The 16,807-nt window shown below is 44.4% G+C and overlaps 1 protein-coding gene across 10 annotated transcripts in view; it reads left to right on the forward strand.

Moving 5' to 3' along the window:
* Positions 1 to 16,807, forward strand: part of ARHGAP32 (Rho GTPase activating protein 32) — a 261,037-nt gene that overhangs the window by 197,471 nt on the left and 46,759 nt on the right. For 7 of the 10 annotated variants that reach the window (XM_068659541.1, XM_068659546.1, XM_068659542.1 and 4 more), the window contains one exon: positions 2,873 to 2,923. The exons of 2 other annotated variants lie outside the window; for them this stretch is intronic. In XM_068659541.1, the coding sequence (XP_068515642.1) occupies positions 2,873 to 2,923 (51 nt within the window). Of the gene's footprint in view, positions 1 to 2,872; positions 2,924 to 14,102; positions 14,233 to 16,807 lie in introns of those variants that run through there. One more of the 10 variants, XM_068659551.1, reaches the window with a different exon arrangement.

Genomic DNA, 16,807 nt, shown 5'->3' on the forward strand with positions numbered 1-16,807 from the left:
GTTTGGAGTTTTTCAAACTTTGGACACGTGAGAAAGCCATATGAGGAGAAGATGGAGTGCTCAGGAGGTTACCTGTTGAGTGATGATTTCCCTTCAGGATTGTGCTAAGCCTGTGCCCCCTTTCTTTCAGGTGAGGTGTAAACCAATATCCTGCTTGTTTCAATGTGTGTAAAAAACACCATAAAGGTCCGGGAAGGGAAGCGGGCTCAACAAATCTGTTTTCTTGAGTACTTGACTTCTCCTGTCTGAATTCTTCCTGACTTCTTATTCGCATACAGGATTCTAAGGTTTACTTCTTGTCCTAAACTATTATACTGAGTTGATATCTAATATGTTGCAGTTAATATCATTTGGTGACAAGTTAGCCAAATTTCAGTACTGCAATAGATTGAATCAGCTTGTATTTATTAAGATTTTTAAAGAGATGGGATGAAAGGTTGCATTTGAATTTCAGATAGTTGGTGAGAAGTTAAGCTTTTAAATATTCATTGCAGTGCTTAGAAGAAAAAAAGTGAATAGCTGTTGTGTTTTTTTTCCTTGTAAGTGAACGTTTGGGAATTGCCCATAGACTGTGGCTGTGTTTACTCTTCTCATCCACTTCTTCCATCTCTGGTTGGTCTTTTCTGGAATCAGTGTTTATGTGTGTGTGCTCGTACAGTCCCTGCTCATCGCTTTGGTGTAATTAAGTCACAGGCAGCATGTCTCAGCTATCTGTTTCCATCCATTCTCATGATTCTGGATATTTGTAGTTTAACAGTATTTAAAATCACATACCATGCTTCACCTCATGCATGCTATTTGTTTCGTGTCTACTGCTAACAAGTAGTTCTTGCTGCGTACCAAATCTTCACTGCCCTGTGCCTTGGCGTGGTGATTGGTCTGAAGGTTTTGGGAGCATCTCGTGTCAGTGGGGAAACAAAGAACACAGATGCAATTTACAGTGTGACAGTGAACCTGGGTGAAGAAATGGGGTATAGGAAGGTAATGCTTTCTTTTTTTTCCAAATGAACATTTTCAAAACTTCAGGGGTCTTTCTCACCCATTCCTCAGTCTTGCTCGGGACAAAAGAATGAGTGGGTTCAGCAGCTCAGCCCAAATCTATGGAGGGGTTTTTCAAATTCTTGTCTCATCCATTCATGCAATTTAGATTTAACGGGTAAATGTAATCTTGCATGAAACCCAGGATACATTACAGGGTACTTGTTAGTATTACAAGCTATTATAAATAAATACATTTTAAACAAAAATAACAGATTAATCTGGGGCAACACTCAAGTACGATCCACTGAACTTCAGAAGGATTAAAATTTAGGTCTGGATCAGGCAACAGACTCTCCAAGGACCCATGTGGCTATCTGTTCTGACCTCCTGAAGACTCTGGTACAGTCCTGAATGCAGAATGGTACAGAATGAATTAATTTTCACAGGAAAAAAATGCAAATTGAGTTACATTGATTATGTTAGAGCTATTACAATCATAACAGACTCTTAACGAGGTAATGCCTGGTTTGAAACAGGCTAGTTGCTAATCCCTGGATGAAGAAGATGGTGTGGTTTTGTGTTTTTTTTGTTGTTGGTTGGGTTTGATTTGCTTTTTAAATCAGGAAGGATAAAGTGCAAATAGCATTTACATCCCACAGATGCCTGGGCTGAGCAGTTGTTTGACACTGAGTGCATAATGTCTTAATTAGTGCTTTTATAAGGAAAATATGGAAAGATACAATGTATGTAATTAGTACCATTCTCGTTAATCTTAAGTAAACAAACCAGTTTTTTGGCACTTAGCATGCAACTGTTTCAGCAAAGCTAAATTAAATGAGACTTTCACTGAGCCAAGGCAGGTACGGTTTTCAGTGTGGGAGCAGATGTGCTAACACGCTCGGGGCAGCCAGGAGTTCTTGATAGAGAAGACAAAAGATGTGCCTTCAGTATTGACAGGCCTAAGGGCCCCTCCTTCAAGAAATCACATTCTCTCAGCTCCTGTCAAGTGGGGGGACAAAGATTTGGGTATGGAGGCCATCGATGTGAGTGTAAAAGCTGCTTCTTTGGGAAGAAGCTGCTGCTTTAAGCAGGACAATGCCAAGTTGCTTAAACCCCAGGTTAGAACTGGTCTAATCTGTGGAGAAGTCATTTCTGGAGTTTGTGTTTTCTTAATTTCATCCAAACAAAAAGCTAACACTTGGGGCTGAGGCATTAAGAACAAAGTCTCTGCTGTGTCTGCAATTGGTGATTTTCAGGGAGAAAACCTTTTGTCAAGAGGAAAATATATATCTTAGACAATTTTGTTTTCCTTTTTGTGCAAAATAAAATGTAAGATAAAGCAGCTGTCTGCTTTAGCACCACTAGAAATGAAGGAAAGCCGAATGTGCTAGGAACCCATTTTCACAAAATGTAAATTTACAAATTTGGGAGGGTTTTTTTTTGTTGTTGTTTGTTTGTTTTTAAGAGGTTGGCATTGTCCATTTATAGAAAGACATACTGCATCTTCCTGACTCAACAAAGTACTTACCCATAGGCTTAACTGTAGACACATGCTTAACAGGCATTGGGAGTAATGCAAACAAATCCTGCGGTTCTCTGTTGCTGAGGAGGGTTGGGCCTTATGCTAAAAGTTCAAACATACTAAATGCCTTTTTTTTTTTTTTTTTTTTTTGAGCTGGGACACACCGGGTGGGGAATTCTTGGATCCTAATGTATTTCCGAAGTGTTCAAGGAATAAAGCACCAACAACATGCAGGATTGAGTCGTTGGTTATGTGTTGCACTGTGTACAGCCTAGCTGAGCTTTGTGTGAAATTAACCCATTTGGAATGGGTGCATGTTTTAACCAACTGTTTTGTTTGTTTTTTCTTTTTTTAATTATACCTTCCCAGTCTCCCCTGCCCACGGAGCCCGTCCAGCGTCCTGGAGCTACTTCCCCCCTTGTACGTTTTCATTTATTCCTTGTTTCTTCTTTCTCTCTGTCTCTCTCTCTTTTTTCCTTCTGTACCTGCCATTCAGTAGCACTGTTGCTTTGAAGGATATTCAGGGATCCAAAACCAAAACTTTAGTCTAACGTTGTGCCTTTGTAAAAGCTCTTTGGACATAAAACATAATACAGCAGGGAAACAAAAAAAAAACAAAACAATTCTAACTTTTTTCTATGAGAGCTGATAGAATCATTCTGAGTCAATAATACCATAACTGCAAGAAATTGCCCTCTAAAGTGCTGGGCAACCAAGTGAGAATGCCGATTTGAAAGAAAGAGAAGTTTAATTTCTCTCCATCACCCATTTTTGACACGGGTCTGAAAGTACATTACAACTTGAAAATATTCAGAAGCAGAAATTCTTTTTTTTTTTTTCTTCCTAAAAGATGACAAAATGCCGTTTATATGTGGTATTTCAGCATGGCCCAAGTAAAACTGGGAGTCAGGTGGAGGTGGCTTGCTTAGGCAGAGCGTCGTGCTTCATGCTGCTGTGGTCTTGTATTTAGGTCCAGCTAGTGCTAAGCTAAACCTCATAACAATAGCCTATTGCCAGTAAATTTGAAAGCTGTTTCCGTAGACTTAATATGTTTTATGATAAAGCTCTCATTTACACATATCAGCTCCCAAAGGGATGTTGTTTGGATTTCATATATCAGTCTTAATATTGGCTATGCAAATATTGTGTATATATTTTTATATAAATATGGAATATGTGTGTACGTGGATAGATGTACACATACTTGCCCCACGCCCGTGCACACCTGCAGCCTGTTGGCCCCGAGGAGGAGCTGTGATAGCCCCGTGCCATGGAAACTGGCTCCTCCAGAGAGGAGTGTGCTTTGACAGCAAGCACCGTGTTTCTGGGGTGCAGACTTCACATCCCAAGCACCTTGCAGAACATGAGCCCAGATCATCAGATGCTCTCCAAACAGAAAGGAGGAGACTTCAAAGAGGAAAGGGAGAGCAGGGTTTGTGTTTCAGATGGGGTCACGGAGCCTGTGTGTGGCTTCTTCCACTGCAACTATGCCAACCAACAAGAGCTGGGGGTATTTAATCTGGGGTAGTGTTTTTAAGATTGAGGGCAAAATTGCTTGGATTAACTATATCCAGTGGTGTATAGCCTGCCAAAAAGTTTGGGAGGTTAGAATAGTGGGCACTGGTAAGGACTGAGGAGTTCCCTTCAAACACGCATTAGGGACTGGTGCAGCTCCTTGAACGTATGGGTCCTTCAGAGATGCCATTCCCACTAGGGTTCAGTAATAGTTAACTTCAGATAATAAAAGTAGGGTGTTTTTTGTTGTTGTTGTTTTTGGTGGCTTTTTTTTCCCCCTTTTTATCTTGAAAACAAAGAACAGCCGCATTTCAGCTTACTCAACCTGAAAGGTTAGCATTCAGCCACCCTTTTTTAAGCTGTTTGTGAGAAGGAGGAGTTCACCACTAGAACAGCTATAATACTTCTACTCAAAGCTATAGGGCTTGTTAGTGGTTCTGCTTGTTTTTCATGTGAAATTAATTTCCTTTGACAGCCGTGTCCCTTTGTGAGTCATGGAATTGCAACAGAGATTAGAGACTTGACTATCGCTCTGCACAAAGTGCCACCAGAGATGGTGTGCCACTTCCCCCTGTGCAGAAGTTCTGCTCTGTGGTCTGCACTGGCAGCTCTTGTTTACGATGTTTCTGTGTTCCAAAGATCATGGTTACATGTCTTCTGTTACTAGCAATTTAGGAAGATACTTGATGTATTATTTTTTTTTAAGTATGAAAGCTTCTGGGTCCTGTTCAGGCTCTGCTGGTGTTGGGGGAAGTTACTTTCTGTGTTCAGGAAGCAGTTTTTAGACCCTGAGGTTCTTTTTTGGCCCTTGGCTTCCCCATATAAAACAAACTGAGATCTAAATAGGGAGGCTTGGGGCAAAGTATGGTTTTGAAACTGGGACAGAGTGCCTCTGAAAATGAGCTCAAAATCGGCAGTCTCCCAGCCCTAGCAAAGCCCACTATTGTGCAAGTTGTGGCTAAGTTTAAACATCTGTGATTCTTCAACAAGCATTTGCCAAACTAGATTGGGATCTATTTTACAGAATTTTTCAAAACTTTTTTTAAAGTGAAAAGTGTTTGCAGTGATGTGTTTACATACTGTGTGTTCGTTAGCACTGGAATTGAGAATTAGACTGCATCTGCTGTGCTCAGACCTGAGCCAGCCTTAAGCCAGATGCTCGGGTACCAGTAGGGCCCACCTGCATCCTCAGCAGCTCAAGTTTCCTTGGAATTTGGGTGCTCGGTCAGCTTATTTCAGCTCACCTCATGTTTTTTTGCTGTTCATCCTTGGCATATCACTTCACTTTTGCACAGAGCCATTGCTAGTTAGGAGTACTTCAGGTCTAGAACATGCCAGAAAAGCAACACCTTAGAACGCACGACACTGAAGTCTGCGTTTCTGTAGCACTGTTTCTCTAACTGCTGTCTCTACAAATCAAACTGTTAGTCTCCTGCAGTTTGTTCCAGGAGATACTTTAATTTAACTTTGTCCTTTCTCTTGCCTTCTGTCTGTCCCTCTGCCCCCTTCCCACGCGACGTTAATTATGTGCAGATTTGGAGATGGATAGTGTAAAGCCAGGTTCTGCATGTGTTACAGAGGCTCTGAACCAGTCCCAGCTGAGCTCAGGTAGAGCCCGTTAAGTACAATTAGTCTCTCGGTGTCCTAACCAAGTCTAACACTGTATGTGATAGCAGTAACTATTTGCTAACACCCTAGCTTTGCTTACAGAAGGTAGATGTAGCTGAAATAGTTTATTATTAAGATTTTGTGATTATTTTAATATCTGGTGGCTGAAAAAGCCAATGCGTGACTCACAAACAGATTTTCTGCAAGTGATTTTGTTCAGGTTGGTGAGTCCAAATCTTAAGAGTACTGCTTAACAGGTCTGGGTCTTGCCATGTGGATGCTCTGTAGTATCAGTGGCTGTGAGTCTGTGTCATAAGTCAGCTTCTTTTTTTCCTGACTGGTGATTTTTTAAATGTAAAGTGTGCTTTTTTTCCCAGGCTTTAAATTTGGGCCTCAGAATGCTATATCCAAAGAGTGTGCCAAACCCTCTTTGACGATGATCCGGAGGAAAGAACTTGCTCGAATAAGAGAGAAAAGAAATGTGGTTACATGCTGTAGTTTTATGGCAACGTAAATGACCCTAATGTCTGCCCACTTGCGTAGTGATAGCAGAAAACAACTGTGTTGTGTTGGCATTGTCATGACAACGTCGCTACAGATTTTCAGAACTAACATTAGGTAAAATTGAAGTGTTCAAGTGAAACTAAGGAATTGAGATGCCTCTCTGGTAGATTGTATGCATTTAAACAATTTGATCGCTGATTTTGTAGAGGTACTCGATAGCAGACGTTTCTTCTATGTTGTTTCAATAAATTGGATCTGGACTTTTGTTTTCCTGGATTTCCCAAGTGCATCAGAAGAAAATGGAAATGGCATTTTAGGATAGACTGAGTAGCAAACTTTTTGTTTCCAGCAGGTTAGATCGGGGCTTTACAGTAAGGCTGGCGGTAAGACATATTTCTTGCAAAGCATTAAGGCAACATGTTGTCCTCTTACATCCCTTTGTTTTGAGGTTGAAATTAATTCATGTGGTAACTGTACATCTCGTGTAGATGGTCCCAGTGTATTGAGTATAATGAATTGGTTAATGGGTATTTGATATTGAAATGATACTAATAAGTACAGCCAGTCAGAGCTCTCTTGGGTTCAGCTCTCCACAATGCTGGTATTGTATTTACGTTTATTAAGGAGGCTAATGTTTCTGCAACATGGTGATTTTCAGTGCCTGGTAAGTGCCAGGCATTTTTCCTAATTGTATTTCAAACGATTGCGAATCTTCTTGTGGTTCCCTATGTGTAAAGCTCCCTCGGCTCTCCCAGTGCTGAAGTCCTTGTCTCTCCTTCCATGGCTGCCTTCTAAAGTCACCAAAGGAGGATTTATTTTTTAACTAGGCTTTAAGACTTCATTTTACTCCAGTAATAAGTGGTTTGTTGGATGCTTGCATTAAAAAACAAAGAATTTTTCTTAGCAGTATTATTTTACTGGTAGTTTGCATCTTGGATATGTCAGGAATGCCAAACTTGGGCTTCCATTATTATGTTGAATTGCTTGCTTTCAGTGCTCATTTTTCTGAATTGCGCCAGTAATTACCTGTTTTTAGGAGAAGGGGATTTATTGCCATTACTGCTCAGGACTGCACACAGCTATAAGACATGCTATTGCAGTTGTCAGTCTTTAGTTCTTCAAATTCGTGTGCAGAATTGAAGTACGGATCAGAACTGCAGCAGTGTTTTCCTGTTAGTTTTTCATTTCCGCAGTCTCCCTTTCTCTTTGCTCTCCCTCCCTTGTTCAAAGTGATTCTCCTCCTCCCCCTACTTCCCCCCCTCTTTTTTTTCCCTTCTCATTTTTTTGGCAGAAATAGAAAGGAATCAGAACTGTGGGCTGATCTGTGGAAATGCTGCTATATACAGGATTCATCTGGCCTCCTATGCAAGTCGCACCATAAAATCTGTGATTCTGCCGGAAAGTATGAGTTAGAGAGAACAGCTTCCTAGAGCCTGTATTCTAGGAACAGATACTGACAGAAACTCTAAATTACATATTCTGTGTTCATTGGAAAAGTAAGCGTCAGTAAGTAATCTGAAGTTGATCTTGGCCTAGAATGAAAAACTCTTCCACTCGGGCCTGGATACAGCTTTTAGGCTGTTTCTGTAGCACGCACATTCTGACAGTTTTTTCCCTTTAGAAGGCTGCTGCAAGGAACGTGTAGCAGTTCGGTGTCCAAATTCTGCTAGATGTGGTGTTTAGCAAAGGAACTACAGGAGCAAAGCACCTGTGGGCTTAACCCAGCCTCTACCAGCCCCAAGCTCCGTTTCCCTCCCTCCCCAGCTGGTGCATCCCAAGAGCAGCAGCCTGATGATGTCCTGCCCCAGCTACTGAAGCGTCTCTCTTCAACCTCATTTTAAGGAGCGAATTTTGCAATAGTTGCATTTTGCTTCAGCAAGTCAAGCAGCACTGAGCTGTGTGTTTAGTTTTGCTTTCTCAGTGTTAGTTTGGGAGGCCTCTGTATGAGCTCCAGGGCTCTGGGGTCTTCCCTTTTTCCATCCCAGTGTGTAGGAGGAGCACAGCAACCCCCCCAGCTTTCCCCAAAGCCAGCCACCGAGGCAGAGGATTTCCAGTACGATTTGCATAGCTGAAACTGAGAGCTATCTTCAAAATGCCCCCTTTCCCTTTGCAGTAGGGCAAGTTTTTGATACGTTTTCCTATAGAGCTCCATGCAAAGATAGCTGAAGATTTCTGAGGTTGTTCAGCATTTCAGGAAACCGGGGGTATCGAGTGGGTTGCAGGCACATAAGGATGTAGATGCCAGTGAATAGCAGTTCTGGGGATCCTCTTCCAAACTGGGACAAATGATAGATTTTCATGGAACTCAAGGAAAAAAAAAAAAAAAAGTCCTAAAAGTTAAAAACTGTCAATTTTTTTTTCTGCAGACTGCATTGTGCTTCTGACTATGAGAACATACTTCTGTCTATAACTTGTTTTTGAATACAGCCTTCAGTGGCAAATCTGAAATACTTTTTCTGACCACATAAATGAAATCCATGAATTCTGGCTCCCTCATAAGTGAGGGATGAGCAAGAATTTTAAGAGTTTCAAATAAATTCCTAGGGATACATAGCATTAGGAAGGCAGTATATTTTTTCTTCTTAATCCTTTAATCCTTTAACAGTGCAGATGTTTTCTGGCAGTAAGAAGAAAGCATGCATTTTGGCAGGGTTTTTTAAGCACCCATGACTGTGTTTCATACCCACAGACTGTGGAGTCTTAGGTAATGTTCGCAGTTGATGCAGTATTTGCAGTCGGGAAAAACAGATATTTTTGTAGCATGTTGTAGGTGCTATGGAAACGTACTTTGATGGTTATCAGTTACTTGTGGGTAAATTGGTTGAAGTTTTTTTCTTCAGGAGGTCTGGCTTTGAAAGAATGGAGCTTTCCCTTTAGAAGAAGAGAGCTAGGCATCACTGCCCTGGCTGAACAACCCCTGGCAGGCAGGGTCAGAAGCAGAGGAAGGAGGCTGGGCAGGAGGCTCTGTGGTTTGGGAAAACAGCTGCATGGAGAAGAGAAGTCTGGACTAAACCAAAAGGGCATCTACAGGCTCTAGGGACCTGAGATGAGGAGATGGATACAGTTTGGTTTTGCCATTTAATAGTTTTTTTTTTCTTTACCTGAACTAAAAAGGGTGTTTTCAAGTCAGCTACAAGACCTGCCTGTCTCTCTCCCCATAGCCCAGAAGAAGGGAGCGTTGTGCCTGCAGAAACAACTGCCATGTGTGCAAAGGAAGCAATTTACAGGGATAAGCCATTTCACATGAGCATTGCCTTGTACCCTGTGCAATCACGTGCACAAGTGCAAAATGAGCGAAAAAGGTGATTGCTCTGGCAACTTGGCTGCCTTGCACAATATCAGTAACAGCACAGGTGCAGGGCATCACTGAATGAGGCCTCTGTGTCCAACCTCAGGCCAGATTTGCACTCGTGTTTTTCCTGGCACAGCTGATCCCGCTGTAAGTAAGGAAGAGATAGCAGCCAGAGCTGACACAGCTTATCTGCCAAAAAAAGAACTCACCACCACAAAAAGCCCTGCACACCCAGTCGGGTGTGGGCACAGCTGTCCTGGCAGAAGAGCCCTGTTGTCGGCTGGGGTTATGTCAAGGAAGCAGCAGCTCTGCCAGCTGAGAAATGTTTTGGGTCAGCATATTCTGCATCTCCACTGGGAGGCACTCCTGGTGTAGGCACAGCACTGGGAACCGACCTCGAGTCCCCTCAAGTCCCCGGGGACATGCATGAAACACAGGTGGAAGGAAGAGGCAGATTCATTTCCGCAATCCCTCCTGGGCAATTTCTTCCATGTCTGTGGTCACCCATAGCCTCTGGGGCTTTCTGAAGAAGCTGAACCCAGAGACAGCAGCTTCAGGCTCCCCAGAGTCTGATGAGCGATTTTGTGGCAAGACTTGCGTGTTTCTTAGGGAATTTTAACTGGAAAAGAAAAGGAATAATGGTGGTGTGTGTATCTGTGCACAATCTGTATGCATCAGTTCGGAAATAATTATGTAGATCTGTGTATTGTGTAGGTAAGAAAGAAATGTATTAGTGGTTTTGTTATGGAAATAATCGTGGCGTTTGTGGCAGGCATGCTTAACCTCCTTTGAGAGGCAGAATCCACCAAAATAGGATGGCTGCTTGTGAAGTACAGCGGTAAAACTTGGCTGAGCACAGGGGTGTTGGAGGCACCACCATGGTAATAATAAGGCCAGCTTTCTTTTCACTTCTTCTGTGCTTGTTTCTCACTGCTCTCCACTTAGTTTTTTTTTGTTTTGTTTTGTTGTTGTTATTTTTAAACTAGATATTTTTTCCTTTCTCACAAGCTCTGTCAAAGTGGGACTTAAGTCTAATAATAGTTGGCTTGAGTAAAATTCCACAATTGTGGTAAGAGCTTTGAAATCATGGAAAAAAGGTAGTTTGTTCCGCTCTGCTTTTCTTCTCCTTTTTCCTGAATAATTCTGTCAATTAGTGTGGGAGCCAAGTTGTGGCTCACAAATATTTCCAGGCAACTTTAACCTTAGATGACAGCCCATAGCGCTGACCCCTTCTTGCATTGGCAGATGGGTTTATCAAGGGTCATGCTGGAGCATAGATCGGATCTCTGCTGAAAGCCTGGTGGTCATTCACGCAGGCTGAGCAGCTCCACCATCACCTCTCTGCATGCACAGGAGTGGAGCTTGGGCTCTGGCTCCATCTGGCTTTTGCCCTGATGCCTTTAGAGATGTGTATCTGTGTGAAACTCTAGTGTTAGATATGAGTGGACCTGGAGAGTACTTGCTGGCAAATCCATAGCATTTGTTTCGCTTTATAAGAACAAATTGGTTTGGGCATGGCCATGGTGTATGTACGGGGCAATCCTGAAGTGAACACATAAAAGGATGTATTGTCCACTGCTTGGAGAAGATCTGCAGAATGTTTGCATCAGAAATCCTGTGCTAGCAGCCAAGGCAAGAATACTACTCTATCCCTCGCTGTCTTGCCTTCCTGCTTTTGCTTCTTTGCTCTTCCTCCGCCAGCAGTGAATTTAAACTGCTGCAAAGTTCAGATCCTGACATTGCTCAGGCCTTTATGGTTTGCTTCTCTAGCTCACGAATCAGCTTGCGTCTGATTAATTCAGGAGACTTGGCTGATCTGAAGTTTCATCTACAGGATTTCATTTAAGAACTTGTGTTGGTGTCATGCTCATTCTTCTTCAGCATTTAATCCTGTGACTGCATCAGAAAGCTTGCATCAAATTCTTTGACTTGTTCTCATGGGAACTTGCTTTTGCTAAAGGGAAGGAAGGGCAAGGGAAAGTCGTCTGTTACCCACTTGGCTGTGTGTGATATCATTTTAACTGCTTTTTTACCTTTGTGAAGGAAATAGTTGGAAAATACCTCTATGTCAAAACTGACTTCTGTGAGCTCTGTGAAGCCAAGTTTTGAGGTTATCCCATGCCCATCTATTGAATGGTTTGCTGTTTGGTTTTTGCTTTTTGATCTGCCATCTTCAGTCTTAGTTTCTCCCCAGAAAAGGGAGGTTGTTTGTTTGGGGGTTCTTTTTTGCATGTTTTGAGAGTATTTGATTGCAGGATAAGTGTAGCTGAGTAAGAAACAGCATTGAAAAATACTGGCTGCCTAACTTCTAATAATGGCTTGAAGCTTCCTTCAGTGGTCAGATCTGCAAAACCAGAAAGTGGAAAAAACTACAGAGTATATTAATAATGTTTTCTAGGTTATTCTGCCTCCCCAGTATTTATGTCTGAAATAACTTTTGGAAGATAGGTTAAATTTAAGAACGCTTTAAGGATTGAATTTGTGACAAGTGTGTGGATGGAGCCTTTTCATCTGTGGTTTCAAATGCTTGTTCTTGTTAGCTGTGTTTAAGAGAGAGATGTTTATTACCTGCCTCTTCTGCTCCACTGCAAGCTGATGAACACATAAGCAGTGGAGAATTCCTCTCTTCCACTTGTTTTTGTTGCTTAAAATAATCCAGCAAAATAAGTTATGAACAGAAAACGAGGTTCATGTGAAGATATATATTTTTCTTTCAATCAAGAGATTCAGAAGAAAGAGGGCATCCCAGTGCCATTCAGGACTGTAGAGGACAAAGATTCCCAGTCTAGGGCAGAACCCATAAGCGGCAGAGGCAGAGAAGTCGTGTCTGCGGTGGTGTGACCGAGTCCTTTCGCTGTCATGCAGTGAGTGCTGTGCCAAAAGCAGACTTTTGTTTCCGGGTTCAGAAAATCCACATCCCACATTGCTCAGGTTTCGTTCCTGAAAGAAGGGCATTTTGTAGCAAGCATTAAGTAATTCTCTTCACAAACAACAAACTGCAGGTGTGTGTGGGGGGGAAGTGTACCATTAGGAAAACAGCAATATCCTGTGGATGTTTAAATATCATCATAAAAATATGAAGTATCAGGATGGCTAAGTCAGATTTACAAAGATCTCTGCAACTATGAGCTCTGTTGTAGGATTCTGTTTGGTGTTGTGTGTGACATATGTACAGCTTCTTACCTCTTGATGGCTTGTTTCCTCAGAGCAGATAGTTGTCCCTTTAAAACAGACATTATGGACCACATAATAAAATATCTCAAGTACTGTTGATGGTGATCTCCAAAGGTAATATGCACACCTGCAGAGCTCTGTTATTTGCAATGTGGCTGTTATACTGCTGCTCTGATTAGCAAAAACAGGATTGTGACCTCTGGCCTCAGCTTGAAATGGTGCACGAGCAAACTTGTGCAAACTGGAACAGTTTGTCACAGCACAGTCAGTCGGCTTTGTAGGATTTTCCAAAAAAAAAAAAAAAAAAAGAAAAAGAAAAGAACCTGATCATGATCGTGGCAGTTTTGAGTAGCTGCAAGCAGTACTACTTTGCAATCCTGTATAGCTTGTTTTTCTGTTCTGAATTATTGTGTGTGCATTCTGCATGTGAATTTCAGATAGCATTGCTTCTGTTGTGTTTGTTCCCTATTTGTGTTGGGATTGTACCAATTTTTATTAATGGGCTTGACAGGGAGAAAGTTCCTGAAATATTCAGCTGGTACCAGGAAGCAGATTTTGTATGCAAATTGTACATACACACATATAGATCTAGATTCTAGGAGTCACTCTCAGCTGCTAAGGAAAAAAGTAATGCGGTGCTGTGATCGTTGTCCAAGCAAAACAGCTCCTGTCGTAAATACAAGTATAATAAGTAGCTGGAGAACAAGCATTGTTTGGAGATACAAGTCAGCAAACAATTTTGAAAACAACACGTTTGCTTGAGGAGAAACTATGAACACCAAAAGAAATGTTTTACCCTCCCGATGACCAAGATGCCTGCGTGAATACAGGCAGATTCCTCTTTAATCCTTCTGACCCTGAGGTTGCCCAATTTACCTAGCGATCCCACATTTTAACGTGTGTGACAGCAATTAGTGAGATTGATGAAGTGCATTGCAGCCCTGTACGGACCGAGGAGCTTGGGGTCAGCGTGGTGAAAGAGAACAGCAGCAGTATGGAGTCCTCAAGCACCAGATCGATGCAGGGACCCCACCAGGTCCCCTGGCAGTTGCAAAAGGCCGGGCTGCTGGGCTCAGGTCACTGCCTGGTGGGTTTTGTCCCTGCTGTGGCCAAGTCACAGCGAGGTGCGCGTTGTGCTCTGGCGGGGGGATGCTGAGAAGGTTTTGGGGCTGGGCTGTGAGCTGGCTCACTGTGAAACGCCCCGTGTCGCTTGGCTTTTGCCAGCGGGCCCCTGAACGCTTGTTTCTCACGATCGTGCCCGCAGCTCCACCAACACAACCCCGGGGCCGAGTGGCCGGGCTGCGAGGCCCAGCCAGGGGCCGGGCCTGCTGCCGCGGGGCACCCCCAGCTCCCTGCCCCAGCCTTGCCGCCTGACCTCCGCCCCCAGGGCCCGGGGGCCGCTCGGGGAGAAGGAGGAGGAGGAGGAGGAGGAGGAGGAGGAGGAGGAGGAGGAGGAGGGAGGCACCTGCGGGAGGTGGGGCCGGGCCGGGCCGGCGGGGCTGCGGGAGCCGGGGAGGGGCCTGGCGGCGGCGGCGGCGGCTGCAGGGGCGGCGAGCGCGGCGGTGCGGGGCCGGGAGCTGCCAGAGCCCCGGGAGGCTGCCAGGGCCACCCCCGGCCGGCGACAAGCGACAGGGAGGTAAGGCAGCGCTCTGCTCCTCACCCACCCCCCCCCTACCCCCGCCCACTTGTTGCTCTGTCTTGACTTTGCCGTTCGGGACCGGTGTCCTCGCTGCAAGGTGTTTATTTTCTAACAGCCGGGCACCTGCCGGCCTCTCCTGCCGGCTTCTCCTGCGCCTTTCTGCCCCGGAGCTCCCCGGTCCTGCGCTGCTGTGCTGCACCCATGCGTCGTGCAAGGAGCTGGTGGAGCTTTTGTGGTGGGCAGGGTGGGCGTGAGGAGCCCCCCGGACCCCATGGAGAAGGGGTCCCAGCAGCCGGAGCTCCCAGGCCGGAGCTGTGCCCGCAGCGGTCCGGGGGCTGCAGGGATGAGAGCCCCGTGAGGGTCCGGAGCGAGCCGGGAAGCAGCAGCTGAGGGACGGGAATGCCGAGCTTTGCATGTCAGGAGGGTTTGGCATATCGCTTTATGCTTTCCTTATCCCTCCCGCCCCAGACTGGCACTCGGAGGACATAGGATGCGTTCCTAAGTGGTGTTGGTGCTGTTGTTCAGGAAAGGGGGCTTCCTGTTTAAAATGCTCCTTCATTGTTCGCTGGAGCCCCAGGGCAGCGAATGCACACTCTGGAAAATAAAATTCCCAGGGAGAGCAGTTACTGTGATCACAGGAGGCACTTTGCAAGTAGCCGTGGCTCGTCTGTTCGTATTTGTTCAGAAAGTCTCCCAGAAGCTATTGGCCGTTTTAAGGACTAAATGCCCTGCGGGATCTTATTATTTATGGCAGGGAAGACAGCAGGCCTCCCCTTTTCACTCTTCCCTGACCTCCTTTGTTCTGGGCACCACACAGGCGCAATAAAAGAGGCTCTTTTGAAGTCAAAGCTCAGGACTGGTAAGATAAAGGAAAAGAACAAAGCACGCAAAACAATACAATATCTGCATTCCTAAGTCTTCAAAAGTCGGTTTAGTTTGCTGCAAATTCCCAAATGTATTGGGCCCGATTTTCATTTTTGTTAAAGCTGTTGTGCACTTCTTCAACTTTATAGGGAGGATGTGAAGATGTAATTTTCATCATCTTCAAAGCTGTTCTGTCTTGCCAGTGCTGTATATAGTGAGTGTGACATGAATGAGGCTCATGTCCCTTGCATTCAATGTCGTTTCCACTCCAGGTGAGTGCGAATTTTGTTTCCGATGCCAGACTCGTCGCAGGGCTTGGTGCTGGTGTTAACAGCTCAAGTATAAACAATTTAAAAAGTCAGGGTTATGAATAGGCAAAGAACCATAACGATATCAATCTTGGAAGAGCAGGACCCTGTAGTTTGAAAGTAGCTGGTGTGGGTTGTAAACAGCTGCCCTCTGGCTAGTGAAAACGGAGATAGGAATCTCTTGTGACGGGATTGGGAGAGCTGCAATAATGGCACTTGTCATACTGGGAGTACCACATACCTCAGAGGAGCCTGTGCGCTGAGCAGGGCTCGAGTAACGGCTACACTAAGTGGTTGCGGAAAGGGGAGGTTTGTGCCCTGACCCAAGTCTCCTCCTTATTCCGGATGGATTGCACATATCCCTTCCTGAAGGAATAATACCTCCTTTCCCAGTGTCTTCCCAGTGCCTTGAATAAGGGCGGATGCTCTCTGAGTCCAGGATTGGGCTTCATCTGCCAAACTCCTTGTTGTTCAACTTGTGCAGTTTGTTGGTTCACGTCAGATCTTTTTTCACTGCCCGCCTCCACCCACCACCCAAGCTGAAGCGTGCTGCCATGCAGAACTGGAGGAACTTGACTGCAGTCACTCCGGTTTGTCCTGGTTTAGCTGCTGTCAGAGCTGGGCTGAAGAAAGATTTGTGTTTGAGTGAGTAGCGAAAACTCTGGGCTGCGTGCATGTGTCCAAAGAACTCGATGTTATTCAGGGTCGGCTTTAGTTGCTGTCAAGTTTTTGGAAAATCTCCTGCAGCACTGCTGCCATTTGTATCAGAAGTGGAAATAGCGTGGGTGAGGCTCAAGCAGTAACTTCATTTAGGGTGTTTTGAAGCCTTTTGATGAGGGATGGAGCATTTTTGATGAGCTGCATGGAGCATACGACTGGTGTCTTACAGACAGTGAGAATACATGTAAGGGAGGGCAAAGGAAATTTGCCTTCAGATAAGTAAGGTTTGAGGACAACCCGTCTTCCTGATGGACAGATCAGAGGTTTAGTTGTGCTAGTAATACACTTACCTGAGGCAGAACATTACTTTTCAAGAGGTTTGTTAATCTCCAAGGTGAGCAAGATAAGCGAGGGGACTGCATTAAGCTCTGCTAGGATACATAGAGATTTAGCAAAAATGTAGTATGAACCAAGAAGACAGCAAAAAGCTATTGCAGGTGTCTCTCTTGCTGTCTTTCTCCTAGCTCTGCATTTTCCATTTTGCTCCCCTTGTCTCCTGGTCCCACTGCTGGCCTTGTGACCTCTTTCCCATCACCTGAGCTGCTGATGCTATTGCCTTGCATGCTAAATGGCCTCATTTTTATCGTTTTGCTTTCAGTTCTCAAATGTTTTCCAGTTTGGGCCTCTGATAACTTGTTTCCTTTGAACTACAGCCCCATCTACTATTATTTCCTCACCTC

This window comes from Anas acuta, chromosome 23 (assembly GCF_963932015.1).
Source record: "Anas acuta chromosome 23, bAnaAcu1.1, whole genome shotgun sequence".
In the NCBI taxonomy this organism is placed as follows: Eukaryota; Metazoa; Chordata; class Aves; order Anseriformes; family Anatidae; genus Anas; species Anas acuta.